This window comes from Papaver somniferum, chromosome 11, assembly GCF_003573695.1.
Source record: "Papaver somniferum cultivar HN1 chromosome 11, ASM357369v1, whole genome shotgun sequence".
In the NCBI taxonomy this organism is placed as follows: Eukaryota; Viridiplantae; Streptophyta; class Magnoliopsida; order Ranunculales; family Papaveraceae; genus Papaver; species Papaver somniferum.
The window spans coordinates 75,054,478-75,068,146 of NC_039368.1; the positions used below are offsets into that span (position 1 = coordinate 75,054,478).

Below are 13,669 nucleotides of genomic sequence, written 5' to 3' on the forward strand. Positions count from 1 at the left end.
TATACCAGCATATAAATTTTTGTTGGTTGGTATTACCATATTGGTGGTTATGTATTGCTTCGTAGTAATTCTTTTAAATGTATATATCGATCTTGTTATATATTGTACCATGACCAGCCAGATGTGCCAGCCAAGATATTTTTTATACATATATATCAAGATATATATGTATGTGAAGATTTTCATTTTTACATTGCAGGTAACAAGATCTGAATATTCAAAACCATGTTAGCGTCGGATAAATGCAAAGTTGCACCTGACGATTCCATCTCTCTCCCCGAATTCAATCACGAGGAGCTTAAGACCTTTTTGGAGTTTCTTTACCGGGGAAACTTGGCTAAAGAAAAATTTGAGAAGCATTTTTATTCCCTAACAGTTGCCGCTGACAAGTACGTCATCCCGCATTTACATAAGTTTTGTGAGCAACAGTTGCTGAACTCGTTAGATTCGACAAATGCACTAAAAGTGCTGGAGATCTCAGAACTTTGTTCGAACGAGACATTAAAGCTTGCTGCCTTGAGATCAATACTGCAGTACAAAAACAGATATTTACTTTTACCTTACTTCGAAGAATTTGCAAAACAGAACCCCCATCTGATGGTACATATCACAAGAGCGTTTATGACTCCCTATTGTGAAGAAAATTTCAAGTGGTCCGTGAAATATCCTCGAGGCGAAATCCGTTGTATTACACAATACAGTGGACGGTGGTCAGGCTGAAGGTAACTAGTGTATTTTTTGTAGGAAGTGCAGTGGAGGTAATTTTTAATGTTGTAAATAGATGACCTTGGTGCTATGATTGCCGCTTGCAATTATGTAATTAGGGACAGTAAGCACATCAACTCCAGTACTAGCTATCCATGGATGGCTGTACCGTTGTAAGTATATGTTCAAAGGCGGGGGGCTCTATGGGTGTGTAGGAAGATGTTTTGTATGTACAAAGGCCACAAAACAGGCCAAATTTTGATGTGAATATGTATATTAAATTAGCGTGCCTTGACAAATAAAGCTCTTACATGCCTTGACAAATAAAGCTCTCACATCAACGGTGGTAGAACCCTCCTTTTTTATTGATTTAGAAAGGCTTTCTAATACAGAAGCTATGGTAAAGATACTTGACATAACTCTATTGGTTGTAAAAATTAAAATTTGGTTACAATTTGGATACATCAAATACTTAACAGTGTTTAAGAAAAAGTAGATGGATAATACTTATATTAGAATTTAAATTTGAATTATTTAGTTGCACCGTGTTTACATCTATATTTAACTGTACTTTAGTAAAGGTGGACAAAATTCACGTCCAGTCCGTTAAATAAATAAATAAATAAAACGTGGAAACTTTAAACCTATACCAGACCATTAAATAAAATAAAAAACGTGGAACCTTTATACCTATACTTAATTTTACTTTAGTAAAGGTGGACAAAACTCGCATCCAGACTGTCAAATAATAAAAAATAAAGTGGAACCTTTAAAACGTGAAACTCTTAAAAAAGAATTCATGTAAAAAAGAAAATCTTTGATACACAAAAATAAAAGAAATCTTTTACAACAATTCCATCGAAATCCTTAAAAAAAAAAGAAAATCTTTGATACACAAAAATAAAAGAAATCTTTTACAACAATTCCATCGAAATCCTTAAAAAAAAATTGAAATAGTCAAACTCTTTGTTTTCCGTTTAATTAAGGAAATCATGTTGCAAAGGAAAGTGGTGATTCGTCTTTTGTATACTTAATTAAGGAAATTTTGTTAGACTGTTAGTATGGAAATCATATTAAAAAGGAAATCGGGTTATTCAAATTTTGTTTATATATGCAATTCATAACATGAAGGTTCAACTTTTGTTTATATATGCAATTCATAACATGAAATTATTCAATTACAGAGTTTTATGTTGTTTAGTAGCTGCTACATGGTATTAGGTTTAGGCAAGATTAGTATTGCTCCTCCTCACCATCCACAAATTTTATTTCATATCTTTCTTCTATATTTGTTATGATCACTAATTTTTTTTTGATTATCGATTTGTTGCATTTTATGCAAGTTGCCGATTTGTTGTGTTTTATGAAAGTTGCAGGTACAATTTTTATTGAAAAGGTATGGATAAACAACCTAGCTAAAACACATAGAGAATGGGAAAAACCACATCCCATCCTTTTCCATCCTTTCTGCTTGGATTTTGATTTTGTAGCTAAACAACAATAATGAACAACATGTTACAACAATTTCAATGATTTTCTCGTATTCAGTCAAGATTTCATTCATATTGATGCTCTTGATCTTGCCCATGTCTATGGATTAAGTTCATGACATGATGTTGTTCTTTAACTATAAAGTCTGAAGAAAAAGTTAAGATCGGTTGGAGTGTTATCATGTTAAGATCAGTTGGAGCAGATTTTCACAACTGTGTTTGAATTTTGTAGGGTTTAGATGCTGATAACTAGTTCAATGAGCAAAGGGTGTTGCTTTTGTATCAACAAGCGAGAAAAAGGGTAGAGGTAATCTTCTCATAACCCATGGCTCTTTCATGCAGATGTATCAATCTATTATAATAGACAATTTGTACGGTAAGCTGAATTAATTAGAAGAGCAGATGTACTAGTTGATTATAATTGACTGTAAGGACACCTACGGCCTATTATACAATACTTAATCCTTTTCTCGCGACCCTGATAGTCTACTGCCTCTTTTCCTCTCTATACTCTTTTGTTTAATTCCCTTTCTTAGATGTTTTATCTTACTCATTGCAGGTATTGATGTTCGTTACTTTGTTTTCACAGAGCTTCCACACATTACAATAATAGTAATTTTGGTGGTGATATTAGTCGTGCAATCATGGACATGGACTTCTTCAATTCGTAGGTTGAGAAAGATTGATACATTGAGTGTATGAGTAACATCATTCTTCAATTTGTGCATTTAACTGTACTTTTGAGGCTTTTGTTGCTCTGTGGGAGAAATAAGATTATTAGACCACATCTGAAACTTTTGTCAAAGGATTGTCATGGTGCTATTCCGTTGCTAAATTTTTGTACTTTGGGTGTCTATAGGAAAATATTATTTTTGGTCGGGGATTTGCAACCGAAATTCTTTAAAAGAAATTTGTCTCCCACAATTGAGGCTAATGAGGGATATTCAGTTTGGTTAAGTAATTCTCATTAAAACAAGAATTCTGATGCAACTCCTGGCTTTTACATTTTTTGAAGTAGCTTTCTGTCAGATGCGGATTTTGGTTTTTGGCAGGGCCATCAAATGGTACCGGCGCTGAGACTACATTTGTACTTGCAGTACATGGAGTTCAATTAGTTATCGTGAAACCCTCGCTTCTTATTGGCCTAGAAAGACCTTTTCTAATGCAGAACCTATGGTGAGGACACTTGGCATAACTCTATTGGTTGTAAAAATTAAAATTTGTTTACAATTTGGATACATCAAATACTTAATTGTCCGCTAGTAACAATGTTCAAAAAAAAGTAGGTGGACAATACTTATATTAGAGTTTAAACTTGAATTATTTAGTTACACCGTGTTTACACCTATACTTAACTATACTTTAGTAAAGGTGGACAAAACTCACGTCCAAACCGTTAAATAAAAAAAAAACGTGGAACCTTCAAAACGTGAAACTCTTAAAAAGGAATTCATGTAAAAAAGTAAATCTTTTACACGCCAAAAAAAGGAAATCTTTGACAACAATTCCATCGAAATCGTTAAAAAAAACATTGAAATCGTCAAAATCTTTGTTTCCCGTTTAATTAAGGAAATCATGTTGCAAAGGAAAGTGGTGAGACGTCTTTTGTATACTTAATTAAGGAAATTTCGTTAGACTGTTAGTATGGAAATCATGTTAAAAAGGAAATCAGGTGCTTCAGCTTTTGTGCAATTCATAACATAAAGATTCAACTTTTGTTCATATATGCAATTCATAATATGAAATTATTCAATTAAAAGTTTTATGTTGTTTGGTAGCTGCTACATGGTATTAGGTTTAGGCAAGATTAGTGTTGCTCCTCCTCACCATCCATAGATTTTATTTTATATCTTTCTTATATATTAGTTATGATCACTAATTTTTTTTTTGATTATCGATTTGTTGCATTTTATGCAAGTTTCCGATTTGTTGTGTTTTATGAAAGTTGTAGGTACAATTTTTATTGAAAAGGTATGGATAAACAACCTAACTAAAACACACGGAGAATAGGTAAAACCACATCCCATCCTTTTCCATTCTTTCTGCTTGGATTTTGATTTTGTAGCTAAACAACAATAATGAACAAAATGCTACAACAATTTCAATGATTTTGTCGTATTAAGTCAAGATTTCTTTCATATTGATGCTCTTGATCTTTCCCATGTCTATTGGTTAAGTTCGTGACATGATGTTGTTCTTTAACTATAAAGTCTGAAGCAACAGTTAAGATCGGTTGGAGTGTTATCGTGTTAAGATCAGTTGAAGCGGTATTTCACAATTGTTTTTGAATTTTGTAGGGTTTAGATGATGATAACTAGTTCAATGAGTAAACGGTGTTGCTTTTGTATCAACAAGCGAGGAAAAATGGTAGAGTTAATCTTCTCATAACCCGTGGCTCTTTCATGCAGATGTATCGGTCTATTACAATAGACAGTTTGTACGGTAAACTGAATTAATTAGAAGAGCAGATGTATTAGTTGATTATAATTGACTGTAAGGACACCTACGACCTATTATACAATACTTAATCCTTTTCTCGCGACCCTGATAGTCTAATGCCTATTTTCCTCTCCATACTCTTTTGTTTAATTCCCTTTCTTAGATGTTTTATCTTACTCATTGCAGGTGTTGATGTCCGTTACTCTGTTTTTCACAGAGCATCCACACATTACAGTAATAGTAATTTTGGTGGTGATATTAGTCGTGCAATCATGGACATGGACTTCTTCAATTCGTAGGTTGATAAAGATTGATATATTGAGTGTATGAGTAACCTCCTTCTTCAATTTGTGCATTTAACTGTACTTTTGAGGCTTTTGTTGCTATGTGGGAGAAATAATATTATTAGACCACATCAGAAACTTTTGTCAAAGAATTTTCATGGTGCTATTCCGTTGCTAAATTTTTGTACTTTGGGTGTCTATAGGAAAATATTATTTTTGGCCGGGGATTTGCAACTGAAATTCTTTAAAAGAAATTTGTTTCCCACAATTGAGGCTAATGAGGGAAATTCAGTTTGGTTAAGTAATTCTCATTAGAACAAGAATTCTGATGCAACTCCTGGCTTTTACATTTTTTAACTAGCTTTCTTCCAAATGTGAATTTTGGTTTTTGGCAGGGCCATCAAATGGTACCGGCACTGAGACTACATGTGTACTTGTAGTACATGGAGTTCAAGCAGTTATCGCAGTGAGGAATATAGCTGAATAGATTTTACAATCGATGTTGTAACTGCTGAGGTGAGTAGTACAATATTCATCTTCATCTTGAAATATTATTCAGTTTATTTATCTGTTCACCATTGATTATAAAACCATGGTTAGTAACAAGACCATCTCATTGATACAACTGTGGTGCAAGATTAATCAGTAAATCGAAAACCTCGGAAATTTGTGATACATATCACCATTTAAATTAATTAGACATGTGAGATCTGTATAACTTGGAATTTGAAATGTTCAAGTTCTACTGTATATACGTTAGTTTGTAGTAATGCCAAACATTTATTTTGAAATGTAATAAAGATGTGAATCGTTGTGATACATTATGTTTGACAGTAATTTCTCTTGATTGCTATCTTAGCTCAACTGGTAGAGCACATGGCCGCCAGTCATGTAGTTGTCGGTTGAATCCTACAGATGGCATAAGTTTAAGTCATTGTGCAAGGGGCTATGAACCCAATATTCCATATGTCGTTACATTATTGTAGGTGTTCACTGGCTCAGGCATTTGAACTTATGTTTTGGGTATTAATCAGTATTTTATTAAAAAATATAAAGTACACAGGCATGACTGCTTAAAAAGCAGGATTGTCGTGTTTGTAATTAAAGTAAAAACATCACAATGATAAAACAATGGGATTTTGATTCTTATTGCAATGGGTTGTTTGTAATAAAACTACTCTTCTTGTTTATGTGATTTGTTATCCTATTTTGCTTTCAGCATAAAAAATTTACATCCCCAAATATTGTCCCTATTTAATGCTTTCGATCAGGCATTACATTTAGTGCAGAACTCAAGGGAATCCCATGCTCACTTTTCAGTTCGGGGTTATCGTGTGGGCAGCAAGGTCTGTAGCGGGATGTGTTTGGAAGATGAAAATACAACAATCTTCTAACTGGTGATGTGGTGACAAGTAGATTAATGAGTGGAAAACTTATAGCTCAGTGGAAAAAATCGATAGTAGCGGTGAGTGGAAACCTTATAGCTCTTCCAAGGAGATTTTGCTCTGATGATCAATCACCCTTCCATGAAATTCTACAGTAACTCAGAGGTTCGAAGTGACAGCACCAGAAACTTCAGCACAAAACTCGGAGGATATTTCATGTATAAGGGTTGGTATATTGCTTTGAAACTCCGTAATTTTGTGAAAACCAATCCGAAATAGTCTTACCACGACAAAGTTTTAATTTTTATATTTAGATCGTGAATATAATTGTTCTGATGTTGAATATTAAGAAGTGCGTGAATAAATTATTCGTCATCATTTCAACTATAAGAAGTTGAATATATACTTACTACATGCTCTCTTAAAATTTATGTTCCCCGAGAACGTGATGTTTTTGGACGACACTCAGTGTAAGATGGTTCCTCTAATGATTCAGCCAGCAAATTTAAAAGTGATTTGAGTATGAATGAAAACAGTACTGGGTGGACTTAATTAATTTGAGTGACTTAAGAAATTTATGCAAAGCATGGAGATACTGAAGAAGCCTTGGAATCAGGGGATGTTCTGATATTTGGTGGTAAATACAGACATATTTTCATGGTGTAACGTCGAGTCTTCCAGATAGAGCTCCAAAATCTTTCGCTGCTGAAGAAAATCTCCATCAGGGACGACTGAAATTACCCTATACATGTTCGACAGTGAAGTAAACCCATTAATGCTGATTTGCTGTTTGTATCCTGTACCGGTTTATTTAGAAATATCTAAGTGAAGTTTTGGTTGCTAACTTTCTTTTTGTTCTGCACAGGTCAACAAATGCTCAAGTAAAGCGGAAGCAAATGTATTAACCTATTAAAGTGCCTTTCGGAGTGATTGCACGTCAACAATGTATTACATATTGGCACCATGTAATTATGTTAAATGTGAAATGAAGAGTATCTCCTCATGAAGGTGGGTTTTCTATTTTGTGTAGTTAGGATATGGTTTACTTGCAGTGGAACTTCAAGCAAATTCACCAACTTATTATTATTTCGAGCAAAAATGTTAGATTATAGAGCATCTTTAAGGGCGGTGAATATTTTGAGGTTACTTGTATGATTGGTGAATATTTCGAATTTCTTATAGGTCTACAGGAAGAACAAACTATCTACATGTATATATTCTCGCTCAATTACTTTGTATAGCTGTTTTCTGCTTCTTCTTTTTTCTTTTTCTATATTAGTATCCATAGATTTAATTAATTTTCATATTAAAGGTTCTAATTTTTTATAAGTCTACAGGAGGAACACATATGTCTAGATCACAAGTCGTTTAGTTTTGATAGTTTGCTGGTATAATCGACGCACCATGTTTTTTAGATAAAAAATCTTACGCGACGGGCGAGGCGAAGCCGAGTCACAACAAATAAGAAATTGTATCCGGCTCGTAGATGCACAGTCCAACAGTTAACCCTACAATGTCTTAGGTCCTCAAAATGGAAGATCAATTACGCACAACTTGGTTTACAATTACAAAAGTATGGTACTATTGCCTTCTTCACATTTTTTTTTGGCACCAAAACTTTCAGGTTTAACCATTATATTCCATTTTTGTCAAGGGAGAGCATTGGAAGTAGCTGATGTGAGTTTGAATTATGTAGTCTTCGGAAAATGGTAGAATATGAAAATTACATACACCTGGTAAAAACTGGGACAACTATTATGACAAGTGGGACTGACACTTGTTACATGCTATTTGTACATGTCAGTTTCTCAACGATCAAGGGACGCGTGTTTGCATATATGAGCACCCAAATCACCTGTGTGTTCCACCTCATCATCATGTCCCGTGAAAATTACACACATGTATGTCCATGTTAACTTCCATATTCACTGGGATGATTTTATCATGGCGAGAGATTGTTGGACATTAAGTGAAACAATAAGAAGATTGTAGGAGTGAGATATCGCACATGTTAGTAAGTATGCGAAATGAAGACTATATAACTTAAACGAGGGAGATCGCACACACCAAGGTTGAGATGACGTAATAGATGATGTCAGCAAAGTCACGAGTAAAGTGTGAAGATCTATGCGAAGTATGGTCTGTGCGAGAACGAGTGATTGTACACGAGCGAGTGTATCGCATAGAGATTCTGAAAATAAAGGATCTCTTAGCTGTCATCCACTATGTAAGATCTTATATAAAGAGGAGAGGTTATTATTTGTGAGGGGATTCTTTTAGTGAGTATTAGACAAGAAATAGGGAGAGAGAAAGTAAATCTAAGAGCAAGTAAGATTGTTGTAATACTTGTATCCATCTTGTAAACCGACTTAAGTCTTGATAATCAATGAAGAGTTTAATGATGATTACCTAATATTGATTATAGTTATAGTCGAATGTGGTTGTGAGGAAACTTGCAACTACATTTTTGGCGCTAGAAACAGATTTGGGTGATAAATCCTGTTAGTAAATCCATTGAATCTTGGAAAAAGTAAGATATGAAAATTGTGGAGAAAACTTTTAATTCTTTGAAATTAAAGATGGTGAGAATCGGATCTACTGGTTAGCAAGGAACAACGGCTAGAATGAGCAATAGAATCGTAGAAAGAAGAAGAATTACAAATCTTGAACACCAAGAAAGAATAGAAGAAACTCAAGAAAACGAACTCTAACATGAACCTCAGCCCGAACAAGAGCGGAACAATGATATTAGTTATGATAGAGTGAGTGTTCATACTTCGGAAACAAGTTCTACTGGAGAAGAAACACAAAGGACTGGAATACCAGGAACAATTGATGGAAATGAAGAAGATATGACAATTGCAGAACTTACACAAAGATTTATTGCAGAACGGAGAAGAGATGACGAAGAGAATGCGAATTTGATTCGTCAAAATGATGATCTGAGAGAAGAAAATCTTAGGTTACATGAACAGAGATCAAGAAGTGCTACAAGGTCAAGATCAAGGTCAAGATCAAGGTCAAGAAGAAGTTCATCGAAACAAAGTCAATTTAACCATGAAAATGATAGGCAAAGACATCGCATGGAAGTTATTGAAGAAAATTCGCAAGAAAATAACAATTCACATGATCAACAGGAGAGAAGACGCACAATTCAAGATCGAGGAACTGAACAATATGAACATCCATGTGAGCTTCTTCGTCGCACACATCATAATCTTGAAAGAGAGGAAGATGATCCAAGACAAAAACAGATGATGTTACATGGAAGAGAAATGGTGAGGAATCAGTATGAGCGTGAAAAGGAGATTACACGTGCGAGAGATGAAAGAAATAAACAGAGAAGAAGAGAAGAAATTGAAGAGAGAGAAGTGCAGGAAGCGTTACGTCAAAACAATCATGACAATAGATTAAGACGACGTGAACGTTATCACATGGATGATACAGAAAAAAGAAGAGATGGAGAAGAGAGGCATGATATAATGCATAATGATGTGAACATTGAGAGAGAAAGGCGTAGGCGAAGAAGAGAAGAAGATGAAGAATGTGAAATACAAGAAGCAGTACGTCAGAATAATCATGAGAATAGACTGAGGCAAGCAAGATTAAAAAGACCAATGCGAGAATATTTAGATCAAACCTTAAGTGAAGAAATTTTCAGAGAAATGGCAGAATTAAGAGAAATGATGGCTACACGAAGAAATGGTGGAAGGAGACAATTAGAAGAAGCTGGAAAAACTCCTTTTACAAGAAAAATCCAAAGGGCAGCAATACCGTCCAAGTGCAGCTTACCAGTGTTTACTAGTATATTTGATGGAAGTGCTTGTGCAATACAACATGTGAAAGCCTACACCCGATGTCTATTGCAATGGGAAAATAATGATGCAGTCATGTGTAAATATTTTGCTGCGAGCTTGGCGGGAGAAGCTTTGAAATGGTTTGAAGGGCTACCAGTAGAATCAATTGGGTCATTTCACTATTTACAGAACGTCTTTTTAGGACAATACATCAACAATAATATGTCAAGACCTAGGATTGAGACAACATTCGGACTTCGCAGAAGAACAAATGAGAATTTACGTCATCTAACAACACGCTGGAGAACCATGTGTAGCGAAATTGGAAGACAAGTAGATGAGCAACACCTTATTCTTGCATTTATCAATGCTCTCTTTCCTACAGATTTATTATATACACAAATATTTCGTCAATGCATAAAGTTCCCTTTTGCCTAATGGCATTGGAATAATCAGAGGATATACAATTGAAAGTATGAACTGTCAAGAAATCGACATTGATAAGTGCGAAGAAAGAGAAAGTAAGCGAAGGAATTGGAAACAACATATCGCAGAGAGTCAAAGAGCTGAGAAGTTAATGGTGGATGCAGTATATAAAGTTGAGGAATGCACAAAATTTTGCAAAAATTAAAGCTGAGAAGTTAATTGTAAACAAATAAGCAGAATCTTCTGCGAATAACAGTGCTAAGCGAATCAGAAATATTGCTTCTACAGAAGAAGGAAGCATGTATAGGAAGAAGTTCTATTTTCAAGACAAAAACAAAGGATACTAAGAATCTCGCATAGAGGAGAATGAAAGATTATGCGAACTAATATTCTGCAAAACATTTGCAAGCTTAAGGAGAGAAAAAGAGTAGTATGAGGAATGCACATGCTTTTCTTTATGCGAAACAAAAACAATAAAAAATCTTTGTACTAGAGTTTTGAAAACTCAAATATTGGAAATATGGAATGAAAAATTAAAATTTCATATAGTGATATTACGTCAAAGAAAAAAGAAAGAGTCAAGTCTTTAAATAAGACCTTAAAATAAGGCAACAGAAATGATATTTCTTATCAGATAGACTAGGAATCCGAATATGGCGTGCAACCTAGTTCACATATATGCAAGAGGCAGAAAAGTAAGACCTATCGCACGTCATATTCGGAGAAACCTAGAAAGCATGACTCAAGGGAAAGCACCATCGACCCTGGAACTTGAGTTATGGAGATTTGGGGTGAGAATAAACGAAAATTCCCATCCGGGAGAGGTACTTAAATTTTCAGTCTAAGGTAATAATCTTAGATTGAGAGACTAAGGTGAGAAAGTCTCTCCCAAGGAGTGTAGAAACTCGATCAGGGCGCCGAGGTACACGGTTGAGTCAAGAGTGCCCGGGGAATCTGAAGCGTACCTTTCCACTCTTGACAAGTCCTGACTATGATGCACTCGGTCCGAAGATACCCCACTTAGGGTGCAGTCTTGTAACTTAATAGTTACAAGACTGCGAAATCAACTGGTTGTTGAATTACTGGATGGGAAGAGCCATAACCTTAACCCAGTAGAGGTAAGCTTCTTTGAAGGGGCAACCAGGGTGAAGATAAGGACGGCACCCTCCGTTAGGGAGCTGAATTGTGTCAAAATACGTAAATGTCATGAGACTTTTTACTCATGCGAGTAATAAGACTTGTCATATTTATGCGATAAAACCTGAAGAAGAAATAATACAATAAAAAGATAAGACGAGATTAATGGGTCGATACACTATGGTGTGAAGACAGCCTGCAATCTCGTCGCTCAGAAATAAGGCAACATAAGACCTTTACATAGGAAGGAAAAATAAGACCTAAGAGAAAAAATTATTGAAGCTAATGCGATAATGTTCGCACAAGAAGAAGTTTATGATAAATGATATAAATCATACTTGGCCTATCAAGATGCGTCAATTAACAAGAGGCAAGAATGGGAATGCAATGGAAATGTTAATTGCCCCATTTAATAGTCTTATATACATGCGAGAAATAATATTTTCAGCATGAACACGAAGAAAAGAAGATTTGCATTAAAATGATGAAAGTTAATATCTTCAAGATATACAAAAAGAAAGAAGAATTTACAACAAAGGAATTTGTAACAAGAAAAAAATGAAGGATTAATCTTCATTTCCTTCATCTTCTCGCTCAGCATCAAAATCACTAAATTCTTCTTCAGAATCTTCATCTTCTCCATCACTGATTATAATATCAGGAATAGGTACATTTTCAGGAATCTCTGGAAACTTATACTTCGAGACATGGATATTATTCTCTAGACAAACTCGTTTAACAACAGCTATACGAGTGTGATTAGCGTCATTGCTGTTGTTTGAAACCATACGGGTCTAGTTTTCCTTCAGTTGCTGGTACCTGAAGTTGCGAGTAGAAGATTCTTCTTCTTTAGAAGTTAAGATAGTTTCTAAATTTCTAATTCTCTCAAGATAATCCTTCTCCTTCACTGTGAAATATGAGCAAGCAAGTTAAAACGACGAAAGATGTTATTCTTGAAGTATGAACAAGCGTTAAAAAACAATAAATGACCTTCATAATTGGAAACAATGTATGTGAATGCGGAATGCTCAGTTTGAAGGCTCACATTTACACCTAAATTATTCCTAGCATCATTCATAACTCTACCAGCCCAACTAAATTCAGCTTCACTCTCTATAAGCAGTTTAGATCGAATTGAATTTCTTTCTTCAATGAGTGTGTTCCTTTCGCTCAAAGCTGAATCACGTTCTTTCTTAACTTCAATAAGGGATTCTTTGAACTTTTCTAGTGCTTTCGCACCATTAAGAGTTATCTCATCTTTTTCAGTAATAAGTTTATTCCTCTTCGCTTCCAATACTCGAACTATTTCTCTACTTTCATAAAGACAATGTTTAAATCTATTGAATGAGGTTAAGAATGCATTTCTATGGCTTTTCCTAAGGGTAGCGTAATTCAACCTTAATTCTTCAAAGCTAAGGTTCTCAAATCCTTGAGTAGGATAATTATTTAGGGAAGAATCGAGATGCTCTAAGAGAATTTCAGCATCAGGGAGATTAGCTGCTTCATCTGAAAGGTTATACAAGTCTGCGAACACAATAAAGTAAGAAGTGCGAATTATCGCATAAAAGAAGAAGAATGAAGAAAATGATAATTACATACCAATAAGTTCATTATTTCTTTCTCGAGCCTGGCGGATCAGTTTAGAATTAGTTGAGTTCTCATCTTTAAGTTAGGCATTCTCATTTTTCAGCTTGAGGAGCTTCCTTTCATAATCCACAGAAATTGCATAAGACAAACGAGCTCCATGCGAAAGTGTAAAAGAATCATTATGAGTAAAGGGAGGGGATACTAAGAAAAAGTTAAAAATAAAGTTGCGAATATTACCATAGCGTTAAGTGTAAATTGGAGATTTGGGTTTATCGCAGAGGCAATTCCACGAAGAGATGGATCCTCCAATTTAGAAGTGATACATACATTTGAGACCATATTAAAGGCATGATCCAACCCTTCATGATCAACAGTAGTCAGCATATCCTTATAAAAAAGGTTTGATAATTCTTTCACAT

The 13,669-nt window shown here is 34.7% G+C and overlaps 1 protein-coding gene across 1 annotated transcript; it reads left to right on the forward strand.

Annotated features, from left to right (window-relative positions):
* Positions 1-225: 225 nt before the first annotated feature.
* Positions 226-12,116, forward strand: LOC113324579 (trichohyalin-like). The gene is made up of 3 exons (XM_026572890.1): positions 226-600; positions 9,027-9,866; positions 12,015-12,116. Exons 1-3 carry the CDS (start codon positions 226-228, stop codon positions 12,114-12,116), a joined length of 1,317 nt encoding a protein of 438 aa, XP_026428675.1.
* The last annotated feature ends 1,553 nt before the right edge of the window (positions 12,117-13,669 follow it).